The 18,585-nt window shown below is 37.6% G+C and overlaps 1 protein-coding gene across 1 annotated transcript in view; it reads right to left on the minus strand.

Annotated features, from left to right (window-relative positions):
- LOC129258833 (uncharacterized) overlaps positions 1-17,333 on the minus strand; it is a 24,712-nt gene extending 7,379 nt beyond the window's left edge. Inside the window, exons 1-17 of the mRNA XM_064098622.1 lie at positions 16,549-17,333; positions 15,829-16,001; positions 15,210-15,426; positions 14,427-14,627; positions 9,827-10,007; positions 9,029-9,162; positions 8,491-8,607; positions 7,724-7,891; positions 6,999-7,123; positions 6,177-6,315; positions 5,399-5,584; positions 4,520-4,635; positions 3,809-3,986; positions 2,377-2,648; positions 2,056-2,178; positions 1,264-1,441; positions 451-726 (exon numbers count right to left, since the gene is read on the minus strand). Of these exons, the coding sequence (XP_063954692.1) occupies positions 451-726; positions 1,264-1,441; positions 2,056-2,178; positions 2,377-2,648; positions 3,809-3,986; positions 4,520-4,635; positions 5,399-5,584; positions 6,177-6,315; positions 6,999-7,123; positions 7,724-7,891; positions 8,491-8,607; positions 9,029-9,162; positions 9,827-10,007; positions 14,427-14,627; positions 15,210-15,426; positions 15,829-15,995 (2,778 nt within the window). The 5' untranslated portion in view covers positions 15,996-16,001; positions 16,549-17,333. The remainder of the gene's footprint in view (positions 1-450; positions 727-1,263; positions 1,442-2,055; positions 2,179-2,376; positions 2,649-3,808; positions 3,987-4,519; positions 4,636-5,398; positions 5,585-6,176; positions 6,316-6,998; positions 7,124-7,723; positions 7,892-8,490; positions 8,608-9,028; positions 9,163-9,826; positions 10,008-14,426; positions 14,628-15,209; positions 15,427-15,828; positions 16,002-16,548) is intronic.
- Between the last annotated feature and the right edge of the window lie 1,252 nt (positions 17,334-18,585).

Raw genomic sequence — 18,585 nt, forward strand, 5'->3', positions numbered from 1 at the left:
ATACATTAAAAACTACATAGAATATTATTGGCAAGACAGAGAGACATATACACAAAACACATGCACAGTTCAATTAACAAGTTGTAGAAGTTCAATTTACAGTACATGTCCTGCTAGCAAGGTGGACTTCACCTTACTTCACCTTAAATGTTGATAATTTACGGGTAGATGTAATATCAGAATTAATGACATTCCAAATACGGGGGCCACTGTGATGAAAAGAATTCAAGCTAAATTGGCTTTTTGCTTCAAAATATCTATCAAATGACTGGACACTTGATTAGGATCCAAACCACCATTTTATAATAACTTTTATATACAAGTGCCAACACCCAAGGGATATGTAAGGTTGGATTGTAAAAAATGAATAAAATAAATACGTGTAATAATGAATAAAAAATAAAATTTGAAATATTTCTAAGTATGAAAAATTAAAATTCTCTCTCTTACACTCTTGTCCATCTTCATCGTTGGGATTCCATACATCAGCAGGCCACCGCATCGGTCATTCCTCTCATACAAGGTCACTTGATGACCGGCCTTGTTGAGCTGGGCGGCTCCGGCCAGACCGGATGGTCCACTACCAATGACCGCTACTTTCTTGCCCGTTCGATGGAGAGGGGGCTCGGGGCGGATCCATCCCTGCTCGAAGGCGTGGTCAATGATGGCACACTCTATGTTCTTGATGGTGACTGGAGGGGCGTTGATGCCTAGCACACAGGCTCCCTACAGGAAGAAATGAAGTTGGGATTTTACTCAACATGGACTAATATTCTTTTGTCACCGATCGCATTAATATTTTGAAGTTAAATAACAATGATGATAATAATGATAATATAATTTCTTTTCTTCATGTATGCAATTCAATAGCTAAATCATCAATGATCATATCACTAACATTGGAATGTTTACAGTGAGAAAACAATATTCTTGATTGAGCTTCCCGGACTAAGAACATCTACTAGGTCACATCTTATGAAAGTACAGTATGTGTTAAAGACACACCTATTTTAAGAAGTTTGAAAAATAACAAGCAGCAAATACAAATGCATGATATAGCTATTGAAAATGCTTTGCTGATACTCCTGATAGCATGATTATTTACCGGTACATATATACTAGATGGGAAGCAGCTGCCACCTCCCCCCCCCAAAAAAAAAAAATAATAATAAATTATAAAAAAAATTATAAATAACAACCACCTTGAGTGAAAATTGCTCAACCATTTTTTATAGACACAATCATTCTTAAGTGATCACTCACCTCGCAGGGAGCAGGACAGCATCTACCTGTGAACTCTGGGAAGTTATTGGTGACGAGAAGCCTCTCAAGGGCGTCCTTCCATTGATCCTTAAAGACGAGGTCATTCCAGGAGGGGATGATGTTACCTAGCGGACATCCAGTGTGCGCCTGACAGAACGGTGTCCCGCAGTCCATGCACCTACGATCAATAGAAGCAGAAGAGAGGTGGAAAACATGAGGAATATACTGTAGTTTGAAGCATAGAAACAGGAAAAATAGTTCAATTAAGGTCAATTTACCTATTTTCTCAGCTAAATCATCGTTTTGAGTTGTGTGGACATGATATTCTACAAATTTCTAAGTTACAGTAGTTTCCCATAATGCCCTAGACTTATTACTACTGAGGTTCCATGGGTTAATCGTAATAGATAACTCTTAAAGTTTAGGTTGTGTGGATGATTATCACAGTTGAAGGGATGAGCTCTTGTAACATTGATGATTAAGCCACAGTATGAGCATCTTTTGGCAAGCCATCAATCCACACTTGACCACTCTCCACCAGGTGTTAAATGGGTACCAGGTAGGATGTGGAAGACCAAGTAGTATGCCTAGCAACAAAATCTTATCAAAATGCTTGTCAGAGAGAGGAGAAAGGCCATGCACTGTGTGCGGACAAGCCAAGATCCAATGACCAAGGTAGTGATTGTAATAATAATGTATATCTGTAAAGTGCTTTATAGAGACAATGTTCTGATGTATAAAGTGCTATATAAAAGCTGAATGTCATTATACAAAAAAAAATTTTTTGCCCACCTTGCTGCTTGTACTTTGAGTTGTTTCTTGACTCCTCGGTGGTTGTAGATCTCACCCCAGTCCTTCATACGAACCTCCACGCTACGGTACTGGTCATTGTTTCTTCCATACTTGACAAAGCCTCTGAAAATGAAAATCCAAGAATGGGCATATGTTTAATAGTTTTGCTGTGCAAACCCTTCACTCAAGGAAAACAGTCTGAATACCCAGTGAAAAATCCCTGGCAGTGACCTGTGCACAGAAGGTAAACAGCAATTTGTGGTTGTCTTTTATAATATTTGATATCTTTATTTCTAATATATGACTAGTTTATTTGCTAACCTGGTCTTGTCTAAGACTCTCTCAATGGTCTTCTTCTCCTGGTCAACGTCTGGGATCGTTGACTCGATATCTATCACCTTGGGCTCCACCTTCACATGCCTTCCATCTCCCGATCCATTCACACCATTGGTCAGTTCACCATTGAGGGCGTGGCCATTGGTGTCATTAGCTAGGCCATTCTGCAGAAGCTCCGCCTCCTTCCTGGTTTTCTCCTCTGCAAGTGCCTTGGCTTTCTTCTCTCTGAGAGCTCTACGGTATTCATTGGGGAAGACCTGTGCAGCGGGGAAGTAATCTTTGTTTACTTTGATATACTGGGGGTGTGGCCATTGGTAACACTGGCATTAACATGTTAAATGGGGCTTACTGGGAGGACAGTTTTTTAAACTGGAGAGACTACCCTTGGTAAATATAACATTATTTTCATCATTAATAGTATCGGCGAGGCCATTCTGAAGAAAGTTTGCCTTTTTCCTTCCTTTCATATCTTTCAGAGAGCTCTCTAAAGTACATGTATTCTTTAGGGAAGATCTTGTAACTTATTCCCAATCGATTTTACTTCACTTCTGTCCAAGCAGGCAAAAAATTCATTTCTTCCTTTCAGTGGTTACTTTTCATGACCTACTGCCTAAATCTGAAACACAGAATAAGCAATAAGAATGCAGTGAATGTGGATTTTCCACTGACTATATCCTTTTTATATCCTATTCATTTATCAATTTTGAGATGATTGAAATATTTTATTAAAACAGCACATGCATCTTTTTTAATTTCTTTCAAAAATTAATTAAAACTATATCCAAAATCCTTATTGTATTCTTCGAAATAGACATCAGAAAGGAAATACTCTGATGGTATCCAATGATGTTTTGGGTGTGAGTAAAGTGATACAGAATGCCATTCTATTTTTTTTAGTGAGAACCTTTGATGATAAAGAAAAAGTAATTTTCAATAAAATTATGGGTCTTGACAAGTTATATCTGTTGGTCATGGCATATGATATCATTATGAAAATCCCCAGCAGAGCAAGTAATTGGTATAGTTTCCTCTGATACTACATGGATTATAGAACATATTTGTGCAAAAGATAAAAGATATTGCTATTAATAAAATAAAATGATGAGGAAAATTTGTTTTGCCCAATTGATCGTGGGCCCGGGAGCCGCTGTGCATCGCCAGATTGACGAGGCTCTATCCCTTTTATTGCTGAACGCCAAACAGGTAGCAGCAACTCCCATCTTTTAACGTCTTTTGGTCTGATGCAGCTGGGGTTTGAACTCCCGACCTCCGTTGCTTGATTGTCAATTTTAAATACATGTACACATAAGTGCATTTCTCTCTTTTCGAAGCTACAGTGTAAGGACTTTGAGCCAGGCCTCAAATCAACCTACATGTAAACTTAGCCTCAACTACAGTGCACTTGATCAAATCTCACCTTTACAAATCGTTTGCTTTCCTTTCCCCAGTTGTCGAGTATCATGGTTGCGACCTTTGACCCTGTGTATGAGACAAACTCAGCTAGACTCTCTTTGAGGAAGGTAATGTCAATGTCTTTGACGAGAGGCTCGAGAACAACCGACTCTGTATTGCACTTTGGATAGAAATCATTCCAACTAAAAAGGGAGAAGGAGAAATAGAACAAAAGCGTTAAAAAAATCCCAAAATAGAGAATGTATTCATTACATATACTTTATTTAGAAAATACAACATAAGTGGTATAATGCCCTCATAAGCTTCATCGTTTGCATACAAGTATACTATTATTTCACAAAATGATATAGCACTTACATAATTGCTATTTTTTTCCAGAAATTAGAACTTTTTATCTATTAAATTATAATGTGTTTTTATCATCATTTATTTTTCTTTTAATCTTTCATTTCAGTTAATTGTGTTCATTTAATTCTAATTCATTCTTTATTTCATCTATTCATATACTTTATCATAATATGCTCATTTTCTTTCCTCTTTTTATGGGGGTTATAGTTTTAATTTTTGCTTGTTTTGAATGCACTCTCATTCTTTGAGTGAATATCTAAGGGGAGTCTACCTCTTTAACACCACTCACCAACCAACAAGCTGTGATTGGTTTTCATCAAGAGATTACACTATTCAGTGGCATACCTATCGTTAATGTCATACTTACACATTATATACATAGGCGATACCACCGGACATTCCAGCAGCAAAGTTCCTTCCAGTAGCTCCTAGGATGATGGCCCTACCTCCCGTCATGTACTCACAGGCATGGTCTCCTACACCCTAAAGAATAAACCATATCAGGCAGAGAAAAACAACATCAATTTAAAGGTATTGTTTAACTTTGTGAGCAGCCGATTAAAAAAATTATCAAACAAAGATGAAACATGTGTACAAGTGCATGTATTAGAACTAATAAACCCTGAAAATAACCATTATTGAGAATGAAAAGCTTAAACTACAAGGCAAACCCCGATTTTGTAAATAGGCATCTTATAGACACCTAAATAGTACACATAAGTGTATGGGATGAAATTAAGATGGTGTTTTCGGTCACTTTATATTTCAATTTTTGAAGCACTAAATAATTATTTTCGAACGCAATTTTTTCTGGGCTTCATTTTTGTAACATATCACAGACACAGGTGACAAGTGTGACCTTCTAGCTCAGATTTTTTTAAAGTCAAACCAATGTTAACCAATCACTTTAAGTCTTAAATTTCTACTAAATTCTCTAAAAAAAAAAAATTCTCATTTTTCTAGTTCATATAAGCTCCGAATGGGGGCGTTGTGATCTAGTGGTTATGACACTCTTATTTCAATCTGAAGGACGTGGATTCGATTTCAAGCCATGGCATGTTTTCCTCCAGAAAGAAATTTTCCAACACTCTACTGCACTCAACCCAGATTGGGTGAATGGGTATCTGTAACATGTAACAACTGCTTTGCTAAGGGTAATTATGCTGCATGACTGTTGAGCGATTAGAGACTTCTGATACAGTAAGTGTTAAGCGCTATATAAGCTAGACAAAGTTCAAAGTTTTACCTCACATATGGCGAGAGCTCCAGAGTTCCTGACACAGAAGCGTTCGGCCGTCCAACCCCTGAAGAATGCCTTGCCACTTGTAGCACCATACAAGCACACATTGCCAACGATGATGTTCAGTTCTGACGCAAAGCCTTCTGGGACGTCACGGGGTGGGTAGACAATCACAGTCCCACCAGATAGACCCTAGGGGGAAAAAGCAAATATTTGTGTTAACAACCCGGTTTTTTTAACAGGATATATGTGACTGCTAAGTGTAAAACCCACAAGTCTTCTCCCTTCTAACCAAGAACCTCCAAGGACTGGAACAACTTCCAACAGGATCCAGCTCATTGGTGCCTTCAAGGCCTTCTTGAATGGGATGCAGAATGTAATCAACAAAAAACGACAAGTTGAATAAGATTTCTTTTTAAAAGTCAATTTATCCCTTTATCAAAAGTCCACCATCTTGAGATGTGATTTGGACTGCATATCACTTGATAGAATATCGTAAAAAGTTAGTTTCCTCAAAAACTGCGATACCGAGGTTGTGTTTCAAAATTGAGCAAAGTCTGACTGAACTCCCTTGTTAAGTGCCAATGTGCACAGGGAATTTAACACAAAATCTCATCTATGATTGCATATAAGCTCTCTGGAGTAGATCTGACAAATGTAGCAATGAGTTACACACCGATTGCATCTGGTACTTTAAGTGTGATTTTAGTCAGACTTAATCTTTGTGAAACCCCCTCCCAGTCTTGTGTCTGAGTGATGAAAGGTATGTTTTATAAATCCTTACCTTTCCTACATAGTCATTGCTGTCACCTTCTAGTTCTACATGGACACCCTTAGCCAGGAAAGCACAGAAGCTCTGACCAGCTGATCCTTTCAACTTGATCTCAATAGACTTGTTAGGAAGGCCACTCTCTCGATACTTCCTGAAAATTTAGAGGACAAAGATAAACGTTTTATTTTGTATATCGTATGATGCAAAGAAATTTGAATTGGAATTTTGTGTAAGTTGAAGTACGAGTATAGAACAAATTTATTGAATGTGTCATGTTCATCATCATCATCATCATCATCATCATCATCCTCATCCTCCTCCTCCTCATCTTCATGATCATGAACCATGATCATGATGGTGTTAATGACGAGGATGTTGGTAGTGAGGATGACAATGCCATTGAGGATAATGATATGGATGATGATGATGCTAGTGATGATGATCGATGATGATGATGTCAGTAATGATGATGAAAACGCTGATTAATGATTATGGTGGTGACCATGCTATTGATAGCGATGATGAGGATGATGATGATGATAAAGAGGAGAATTGTGGTGGTGGTATTGGCAATTATGATGATGTTGATGATGGTAGTGGTGATGGTGGTAATGATGAGGACGATCACAATGATGACGAGGATGACAAGGATGATGATGATGATAAGAATGATGATGATAAGAATGAGGATGATAATAATGATGATGGTGATGCTTTTGCTGATAATGATGATGATGGCGGAGGTGGTGGTGTTGTTATGACAATGACAATGATGATGATGGCGACGATAATGATGATGATGAATCACATGATGGTGATAACGAAGACCATTACCTTGAGATGTGGAAGCTAAGGGTCGTTCCAAATGCCCTGCACTCATTGGTGATGTCCATATTTATCTCAACGTGTTTACTGGCTCCGTTAAGAACATCTCCTGCCCTTTCTATCAAAAGATTGTCCTGTACGATAAAGGAAAAAAAAATGCTCATTGCAAGTTTTGGAACTTCTTTAAAGAACTTATGGTGATGGACAATTAGATACACTGTATGCACAATGCATCAAACTGAACTTGATGTCATCACATTAATGGCTTTGTGTACATGTAGGTAGTGCCGCTGAATATACACTGAACGAAGGAGCAACACGGGCGGCACTGTGCCCCAACGGGTGGAGCTGAGGATTAATGTTGAATAATAGCAATATCTTTTATCTTCTGCACAAATATGTTCTATAATCCATGTGGTATCAGAGGAAAGTATACCAATTACTTGCTCTGCTGGGGATTTTCATAATGATATCATATGCCATGACCAACAGATATAACTTGTCAAGACCCATAATTTTATTGAAAATTACTTTTTCTTTATCTTCAAAGGTTCTCACTAAAAAAAATAAAATGGCATTCTGTATCACTTTACTCACACCCAAAACATCATTGGATACCATCAAATATTCTAAATATAATTAAACTGTTTTAATACAAAAAAAATTAGCGAGTCAATCTTTACAACTCCAATCATTACTTCATAACGATACGATTTGTAAATCTGATTTCTCACCAATCTCTTATCCAGGGAAAATTCCTGTTTGGTGGTACCTCCGATGGGATTAGCATCGGGTCGAAGGTCAGAGGCCTTGGTCAAGATCTGGTCAAAGTTGAGCAGCTTGCTCTTCCCATTGGTCTTCTCCTGGACGGGTCGAAGCATGTCACATCGGCCAATCATCTCCTGCAAAAGGATTAAAAAAAAAACAAGGTACAAAACATTGAATTTGTACATCAAAATACAAACAGCTGCTTCTGCAGCTTGTCAAAAAGTATATGCCCCGTCTTGTAGCAGGAGTGCAACTATAACGACGCTGTGCACCTTTTCATATCAGCTTTCCTTATTGGTTTGTCAATGATGAAATATGATGATTGGTAATGAAAAGCTGCTTGCAAGATTCCTGTGAAAAAGACATACCTCTGACAAGGCCCTTGTCATGGAGGATTATTATATCGTTACTGGGGGTGCTGAGCATTGTCTGAACACCCAAGTGACAATGGATGATCTTCCATGGCTCAAAGTATAAAATGAAGAAATCGTTCTTTGGCTGAAAAACTATCATTTGTATAAGGCTTCTTTGGACTCAATCCCTAAATATATTACATACATAAACCATATATGCCTCTGATGACCCAGCAAGATATGAATACTGGCAGAATGGTAAGAGAATATATGGCCATTTTGAGATTTCCATTTAAATCCCAATGACAAATAGATTCTCATGTCAGAAACCACAGAGAAACACAAAGGGATCAATTGGAGGAAGTCAAATGCGAACAAACCTGGAAGGTTCTGAATCCCATCTTTGCCATGTGTGAACGGATCTCCTCGGCAAGCATGAAGAAAAAGTTTACCACATGCTCTGGGTGACCATCAAACTTCTTCCTCAACTCAGGATCCTAAAACACAAAGAATAAAGTTTCAGAAAAAAGGAAAAATGATTTTACAGTTTACAGACAAAGAGTGAATAAAATTATATAAAACATTGTTCTATTTGGTAAATTATTATCATCATCACCACCACAACTGTCATCACATTTATTACCATTGTAATTATCAGCATTATCATAATTATGATTACCAACCATCATCGTCAATGCCATTATCATCATCACCATCACCACTACCATCATCATCATAATCGTTGTCACCATCACTACAACCATCACCACCACTCCCACTACGATTAGCATCATCACTATCATGATCAGTATCACAATTGCTGTCACCACCAACATCCACCACTGTCACTTTCATCATCATCATCACCACCACCACCACCATCCAGCACCATCACTACCACCACCATCACCATCTCACCTGAGTAGCCACACCAACAGGACAGGTGTTAAGATGGCATTTTCTCATCATGGTGCATCCCATCACAATAAGAGGTGTGGTGGAGAAAGCAAATTCATCCGCCCCAAGGAGAGCTGCTACCACCACATCATGACCTGGATATTAGGAAGTAAGAAGTCTTAGTGAGTTTTAATACAATTTAATAGTTTTCTGATGAAAAACGATACATACATGTACTGTAGCAGGTGTTGCAATGCACTTACCAAAAGTAGCTTTGGGAGCAATTCTACAATCTCAATATACTCATTTGAAATTCTTTTTTATCACAGATGCTGTAAGTAGTGCTTATTGTTAAAATTAATTTACAGAAAGAGAGACCCTCTGGGATTTCGCTAAATTTAAACAGCCTACAAATTCCTTGCAACCTGTCAATAATTATGAATCAGAGAATTTTGCTATGAATTTGTGATTCAATCCGCATAATTTGTTGAAGAAAGGATTGTGTTTGTAATTGCAAATGTAATTATTATCTGTCATACATAGTACGCGCTGTGGTACTTCTTGTTTTCAGTGCCTCTGAATATTCCTTTATTATTATCATTATTATTGTTTGTTAATCAGTAGCAATTTGATTTGCCAACATGAAGAACATACATGTATGAAGGTAACAATATTCTGTCTGAATACATGAATAATAAAAAATAAGCAAAATTACCTTTGGGAAACAACAGAATAATCTTCAAGATTTATACATTTTCATGTAAATGCTTGATCATACATGCATATACAGGTGTTTTTTTTTCTTTTACAACCACTAACCTGTCCTCAGCTGGCCGTCGGTCTGCAAGACGACCCTTGACCTCAGGTTGTTGAGAACCAACGTCTGATGAGTCTCTGCTATTCCGAGTTCCCATGGTAACCCAGCATGTTTGATTCCTGTCCATGTGCTAGCTCCCGTTCCTCCATCGTGACCAGAGATGGTGATGTGTTCAGCTTTGCCCTATAAACAATGACATTTTTTAAGATAAATGAAATTACATGTATTTGAAGTAAACACTGATTTCACGAGAAAGTGTGTTAAACCAAGCTTAAACCTATCTACATGTACATGTACATGTAGGCCAGGGTATTTTGGGAGTTCATATGGCACGCGGGTTGTCTGGGACATAATCTACAAAATTGTATAGTAATTTCTTTCATAGAATTGCTATTAAGTAATTATGCTAATTTATGCGTAATTAGTATGCGAAATCATACTATTTCCTCTAACTCCCAAAATAAGGCTCCAAATGTTCGAATTTTTGGTATAGAAACTCTTTGTGGTGCTCTTAGCAAGTGTACATGAACAAAATTGCGATATCAAATCATTTTCTTATGTATTATGTTGTTATTTTGCAATTTCTTACATGTATGTATTTCTTTGTTTTTCTACCTTTTGTTTTTCATTGTTTTTTCAATGAAATTTGTTGGGGACTCTTTTGAGATCATAAAAAGCATAAAATTAATACTTTTAGACCAGCAAAACTAAAAATAATCATACATTTATGATATTTGGTTGAAAACACAATTTGCATTGACTTTGTACACAAAATCATGTTTTTGAGCAAATTTTTGGTCTGACATGCACTTACATAATGTTGCGTAATTTCGGAACCACATACCCGGGTGACGCAAAATTGGTCTCAAAAGTTGCGCAAGACTTGAAAGTAAAAAGTCAGCGAGTGGCGTGGTCAAAAAATTTCGCGCGGCAAAAATATTGCGTGAATCGTTGAGGGGGGGGGGGCTCCGAGGCCCCCGGCTTAGATAGGGTTAATTGTCAATATATTATCAAGGATCTACATGTAGATCTGGTACAATTACATAAACTGAACTTTGTGAAATCTTGAAATCTACGCTGAAAAATATTCACACTGAAGATCACCAACATAGATAAGCGCAGGTGGGACAGTGGAGCGTTGTGGCCCAGTGGATTAGTCTTCGGACTTTGAAACAGAGGGTCGTGGGTTCGAATCCCAGCCATGGCGTAATTTCCTTCAGCAAGAAACTGATCCACAGTGTGCTGCACTCAACCCAGGTGAGGTAAATGGGTACCGGTAGGAAGTAATTCCTTAAAAAGCTGTGTGCGCTATGAACGCCTAGCTTAGCCGGGTAATATAGGAGCGCCTTGAGCACCTACATTAACAAGGTGGATATGTGCGCAATATAAATACCCTATATTATTATTATTATTATAATTGCTTTGAATGTCGGCCCAAAGTTTGACCCAAATCCTGTACTTATTTGCTAATTTCTCAACAATTACACAATTTCTTTCAGAATCCTTTGGCACACATTTTTCATTTATACTAACAGATACTTAGGTGGTCATTTCATTGGATTCTATTTTGAAATCGTTACCACAACTGGCATTTATCTTTAAGAAATCTTTAGCGTGTTATATAAAACAATAATATCATTAGTCAATACAATGATTATTTTGTCAAGATGTCCTAGTTCTGTATTTGATTTGGAGGTTTTCCACTTTTTTTCCAAGGTATACACTGTAACAGATGGAAATACCCATGAGTGTTTAATCCGGTTGGCAATTTTAAGCAAACTCTACTCATTGAGTTTTCATCATTTACAACTTCAGGATTACCTAAAAACTGTCAGTACTTGATTATCACGATAAGCTTGTAGTTCCAGTTGATTTATATCAGGTAATGGGCGATTCCACACTAGAACTTCAAAAATATCATAAATTCCAACATGCTATCAATAATTCATAATTAGTGTGATATTTTACTATGATACCTAAATTTTATGAAAATTATGAGTTTTAACCAAAAGTGAAGTCAGATATAGTTTTTTGGGGGGGAAACAATGGAATTTCAATTTTCAATAATTTTGCTAATTAAATAGTCAAGTACAAACACTGCCTGAAACGATTATTGGCAAAGCACGAGAAGATTGAAAATATCACAGGTCAATGGAATAATGTATCATTGATAGTTCCAAATAATATCTACAACATTTTCATGATCTATAATAGGGGCAGCCCTGATTTTTCCGAACCTATTTTTGGCAATGTCCCGTACGACACATGAAAATGCAAAAGTTTTTCCTACAATTTAATTTTTGATGATGCAATTTCACAATATCAGTTTCTCTATCTTTGACCCATGGGTGATCGATTTATCCCATAAGGATCTGATTACTGCCCTTCATTTTTCAATAATTGTCCTATTAAAAGTTGTCCCGTACGACACACAATATATACTGCATTTAATTGCAGGGTTTGGATTCAGAATCTATAAATAGTAGCCCTATTTCAATTTAAGTAATTGATTTGACATAAAGTGAACTGAAAAAGTACTCTTTTTATCTCCATAGAACATGAAATAGGTGATTCTAACCATTTTAATTTATTTCATGTAGGTGTATTCTTTTGTGAATCCCTTCAGCTAAACTGGTGATTTTCACTGGTCAGAGCAGGTTAATTTCTTTGTCATTGAGCATGAAAAGAAAATCTTCATAATTGATTCACCCTAGCCTGGAAGATGACTTCCTCTTGCATGCTAATGTGAAATTATTATAAGATGTAAAAAAATATTTACATATCAATCATCTATTTGGACTTCCCTTGATGATCACTAATTTTTTTATATGCAGTATTGAAACTCCTTACTTTTTTTTCAAGTTGTAAAAAAAATCTGGAAAATATTAAAGACAAACCATGTTGTTTAAAAAATCTGGAAAATAAGACAAACCATATGGTTTCATGAAATGCAGAAAGGTTTGAAAAAGTAGAATCGCATTTCTTTAGAAAAAAAATATTTTGTAAAATTACAAGTGACAGTTGTCACATATATCATGTACATATACATTTTATATGAAAAATCATAACATTCTAGCCCCATAATTTACACAAACAGTTTCATTCATTCATTGTTTAAATGGTGTATTGGAAATCATCAATTAATTCACTAAAATATAACTTCACAGAAAACCTCAAGTTTTTCAGCTCGTAAAAATGCTGTGAACCATTATACATATTTCCCATCATGAAAAAAAATGATAATATATTGCTCCCGATTGTATATATTGACGTTATTTAATTATATTGTCCTGAATGAATACTTATTAAAAGGCTTTTCATTAAAAAGGAAGAATTTAGGGGCAATGCTCCCCTTCTGATTGATAAAAAGTTCCTTGTTTTATTCAGGCTGTCCAGTACAACACTCAAGTGCCTGTTCAACACGCAAGTGTCCCGTACGACACGCAAGTGTCCCGTACGACATATTATTTTCTTTATGATATATTGACAGAAATATTCAGCCAATAGCGGTTTCTAACATAATGAATGTCTTTAGTCTGATAGGATTATCATTATCATCAGCCAAATAAAGTGATTGAAGAAGTCAAAGAGACATAAACTAAGAAAGTTTGGCTTCAATTTAGAGATGTCCCGTACGACACATTTTGAGTGTCCCGTACGCCAACAATGTTCTTGAAAATTGTAATTTGCTTTATTTATTCATGATTGTTTATTTTGCTTTCTTTCATAGATGTGTTTGTTCTTGGGTAATTGAATATCAATTTGAGTTCAGTTTCTATGAAAATTATCTGTCCAACTCACAGACTTTAGAGTACAAACTTCAGGTTTCTAAAAAAGCCAATTTTTCTGCGTCCGTACGACACATTACTATGTTAAATATGTATTATACAGGTCGTGAATTCAAGTCATGTTAAGTCTTAGTTTTCCTAACACTCTGGTAGTACTTGATAATCACCTTTAGTTACTGGAATATCATTTGTTTTTCTTGTCAAAAAACTGTCAAATGTTCTCTAAATGTCCCGTACGACATGTATGGAATCACCCTAATCATCAAATCTTGGCTGCTGAGAAAACATATCACCAATAACTGTCTTTCAAACAGAAAGATGTATGTTCAAATCCCAGTCAAAGAGCATTTTCCTCCAACAAAAAATTTCTCCAAATTGAGGTACATTTGACCCAGGTGAGGTGAGTGGTTACCTCTTAGGATTTATTCCTAGAATACACTGAGGTAGCTCCAGATAAAGCCAGGGTAATAATAGTTGCGATTTTGTATCCTCTCGCAAAAATAGAGGTACAAAGCCAGCTATCATCATAATCATTATTCTTATAATTATGAATATCTTTATGGCTTTGAGTTAGTAGAAAAGGGAGCTCAGTTTCACAAACCAGGGCCTACCTTGCCTATCCCAGCAGCTACATGTATGACCCATACATGTACGTCTTTGTCAGAGCTTTATACTAAGACAAGATGATTCTGATTCCAATAGACTTTTATCAGAATATCTTAAAACTTTTGGCCAATTAGATAACATGTCACGATTATCTTTATGTTTTAAGTTAGTAAGAAGCCTGAGTTCACTTCCTCAAAGCAGGGCCTACCTTGGCTACCCCAGCAGCGACGACCCCTACGCCAACCTCCGACACCAGCTTGACACTGATCCTAGCCTCCGGGTTAGAGCACTTGAGGTTGTAGATGAGCTCGGCAAGGTCCTCGATGGAGTAGATATCGTGGTGAGGGGGAGGGGACACGAGCCCCACCCCAGGGATGGAGTAACGAGTGGAGGCAATGTCCTCAGTGACCTGTGATGGAGAAGAATAAATATGTAATGTACGGTAGTCACTGGTATATCCACTAGTAAAGGGATGAATTTCAAATGACACCCCCCCAAAAAAAAAAGTTGGAGAAAGCGACATGAAAGGGTCACCTGCCTACCCCTTCCCCACTTCCCCAGGATCCCTGCCACAGTTTTCCAGATACATGTACACTTGTGAAGGTAACAAAATGCATGAAGATTGTTACTGAGACACTTGTTCTGTGTCGATTTTTCACAACTAGTAAAAAAGTTGTTTTTTTTTTTGCCATAAACAAAGTCAATAGAATATCTAAGGTGGGCATTTCCATCATCTGCTCAAGCCACAATAAATAACCTTTTTCTACATCCAACTAATTCTTCTCCATTTTTACTTTCGATTCATGAGCTGCTCATGATAAATTGAGACCATCAAAATATTTTCTTACAAACTAAAAAGAAACAGAGACAAATCACTTCAGGAGGGTCAAACATAGAGGCAGTCAGACGGACATAATTAATGGACCATAGAAGTACATCGTCCTATATTATTTCTTCTACCACACTCTTCATCCCAGCCATGGAGCCTCACCTTATACCCTGGGAGTTCCCCTCCTTCCCCAGGCTTGGCGCCTTGGGCCATCTTAATCTGCAAGTCATCAGAATGAGCCAGGTAGGAGCTGGTCACACCAAACCTCCCCGAGGCAACCTGCTTGATGGCCGACCTGGTGTTGTTCATGGGGTCATCAGTGTGCAGGTAACGGTCTTCCGTCTCTCCCCCTTCTCCTGTGTTACTCTTAGCACCAATGCTGAAAGGGGGGGGGGGGAGAAAGAAAAGGGATATCTTCCTGAATATGAAAGCTACTTAGTCATAGATGACAAGGTGGCATAATTATTTTATTTAACTTAAAGATGGGGGCTATATTTCACCACTCGGACCTCTCTCTATGTGATACCGTTACTCCTATTCTTTACCCCCTGTATTGCCACCCTACATTTGGTTTGAAAGTCAATCGAGTGAAAGAAAGAGGAGTGACTAGCCTCTTCATTGCCTTAGCCAGTGTGCTGTGTGCCTGAACGGAGAGACTGCCAAAGCTTGTTGCACCAGATTCGAACTGCCTCTAACTTGCCCGACAATATACAGTTATTAGAACCTTGAGGTTTTGGTCTCAAGGTGTTGCAAGCAAGTGAAGCAAAAAAGAGCCACTAACCTGTTCATGGCCTTCGCCAGTGTGCTATGTGCCTCTATGGAAAGACTGCCAAAGCTCATGGCCCCTGTGTTGAACCTCTTGACGATAGAAGCAGCTTCCTCAACCAGTGATAGGTCCAGAGGTTCATCGCTTGGTACCATCTCCAACTGACCTCTCAAGGTACACATGCGAACCTAGGGTAAAAAGAAAGGTAAATCATTGATTGCCCTATGTCTTCTACTTTATGATGGGTCTCAGGATGAGCATTAGACCATAATTTAATCAATGGTTACTCATCCGACACTGTGTGGTCTGGAATAACCTAAAGCATTCTAAGGACCAATCAGCATAATTTCAGATGACCTGAGGCTTGCTTCATAAAGATTTATATTTATGCATGATAGTTGTGCCCTAGCTACCTAGGAAACCTCATGATTGGGCACTCAATCCTGTAATCATGGTAGTTGCCATAATGGCAAAGCTACTATAATGATTGTAACTCTTAACCCACCATAGACTGAGCCCGCGTATATGTGGGCTGGAGTCTATGGAAAACATGTGTTATGACAGCAAAATTATCCAGTCTCCAACGGGCTAATGAAACAAGGTCCTGGTATTTCAATATATATATATATATAAAGTTTTGGTTATAATTTAAAAAAGAACATTATATCAGACTTTTTTTCTTCAAAATTGTAAATATGCAGTAGAATCAATTCATTTTATAAATTGTACACTTACCGATTCTTTCTGTGACTCTACAAACTTGGTGTAAGCATTCTGATTCTTATTCCGTGCTGCATCCTGCAAATTGGCAATGCTGACCGGGTCGTTGACATGCTTCTCACCCCCATCACGCCAGTGGTACGATCCACCCTCGAGATTGGTGGATATATCTCCTTGTAGTTCAGCATATGCCACTCGGTGCCTCTCAAAAGCCTGGTAAAAAAAACAAAGGAAAAGAATACCTGAAAGTCTATCATTCTGTCATTATTTAAGTTTGAAAAACGAAAACTGAATTGAAAGTCCCCTTCTAAACAGTAGCCTACAAGTATGTAGTGACAAAGTTAATAAGTACTGTATTGTACACGCATATTAAAGTGACTGATTACTTATTGATAGTTCTAACTATTACCTACAAAAAAAGATGCCCCCTTTCCCTCTATTATTATTATCTGTTCAAACTTTCATTTCATCAATCTGCCTCTCTGATTTGTTACATGTATATGCTTCTTTCAGAAAAATGTCTACATGTAAGACACTGCTCATTCTGAACTACACCTGTACCTATATGCACATTATTTCCTGACTGCCTGTAGTTGAAAATGATGGCACTTTTAAAGTTGAATAATGAAGAAGAATAAACTACTGAGTATATGCATGTACCTGAACTACCAATTAGCCCATTATGGGGGGGGGGGGTACATTTGCTCAAATTCAAAAAGGTGGTTTCATTTTAAATATACGATAGTACAAACCCATGGACTATGCAATTTTTTTTTTACATTACGTTTATTTCACTGCGTACACTGAGAAAAACACTAAGAAGTCTTGAATGAAGCTCGATACTGTAATACGAGAAATCTGCATAATCCATAGCATGGTACAACTGAAATCACCTCTGTGAATTTGGGACATTAAGACCTGTACAGCATCTACATATATTTTTGATGGGCTGTTAAACCCCATACATGTATCTAATGTTGTAACCGATTTTTATTCCAATTCCCGATCCGATCCGATTTTCCCCTTTTTTCTACATTTTTCCGAACTCCGATTTTTGACAAGTGGGGAAAAAATCGGATCGGAAAAACCAAAACATAACAAGACAAAAAAGAACATGTGGCGACATGTTTGCCGTTAAAATGCGCTGGTGATTTGTTTTGATCTCGGACAAAAGCGGTGGAAGGAAAAGAAGATAAAGGAGAAGAAAATTACGATTTTTTTTTGTCTCCGATATCAGCGGAAAGGGAGGTGGAGGAGAAGATGATGATTTGTTTTGATCTCCGACATAATCGGGGAAGAACAAAAAGATGATGATAATTGGTGATAATTTGTTTTGATCTCCGACAAAAATGGAGGAAGAAGAAAAATAACAAGAAGACGATGATACGGTATGTTTTTATCTTAAGCGGAGGCAAATAAGATTTAGTTGAACACGCTGACATGCGCGGTAATATTTACGACTATCTGACTATGCGTCCTCTAAGAGTTTAGGATTACCTCCGCAATCACAGCGATGTTGTAGAGGAGGTGGATATCATCGTAAACAACTTTGGATAATAATGCGTCTTTTTCGGGAGGTCATGCGACCTCTAAGAGTTTACGATTACCTCCGCCATCACTACGATGTTGTAAAGAAGGTGAATATCATCGTAAACAACTTTGGATAATAGTGCGTCTTTTTCGGGAGGTCATGCGACCTTTAAGAGTTTACGATTACCTCCGCCATCACTACGGTGTTGTAGAGAAGGTGAATATCATCGTAAACAACTTTGGATAATAGTGCGTCTTTTTCGGGAGGTCATGCGACCTCTAAGAGTTTACGTTTACCTCCGCCATCACTACGATGTTGTAGAGAAGGTGAATATCATCGTAAACAACTTTGGATAATAGTGCGTCTTTTTCGGGAGGTCATGCGACCTCTAAGAGTTTACGTTTACCTCCGCCATCACTACGATGTTGTAGAGAAGGTGAATATCATCGTAAACAACTTTGGATAATAGTGCGTCTTTTTCGGGAGGTCATGCGACCTCTAAGAGTTTACGATTACCTCCG

This window comes from Lytechinus pictus, chromosome 4 (genome assembly GCF_037042905.1).
Source record: "Lytechinus pictus isolate F3 Inbred chromosome 4, Lp3.0, whole genome shotgun sequence".
Taxonomy (NCBI): Eukaryota; Metazoa; Echinodermata; class Echinoidea; order Temnopleuroida; family Toxopneustidae; genus Lytechinus; species Lytechinus pictus.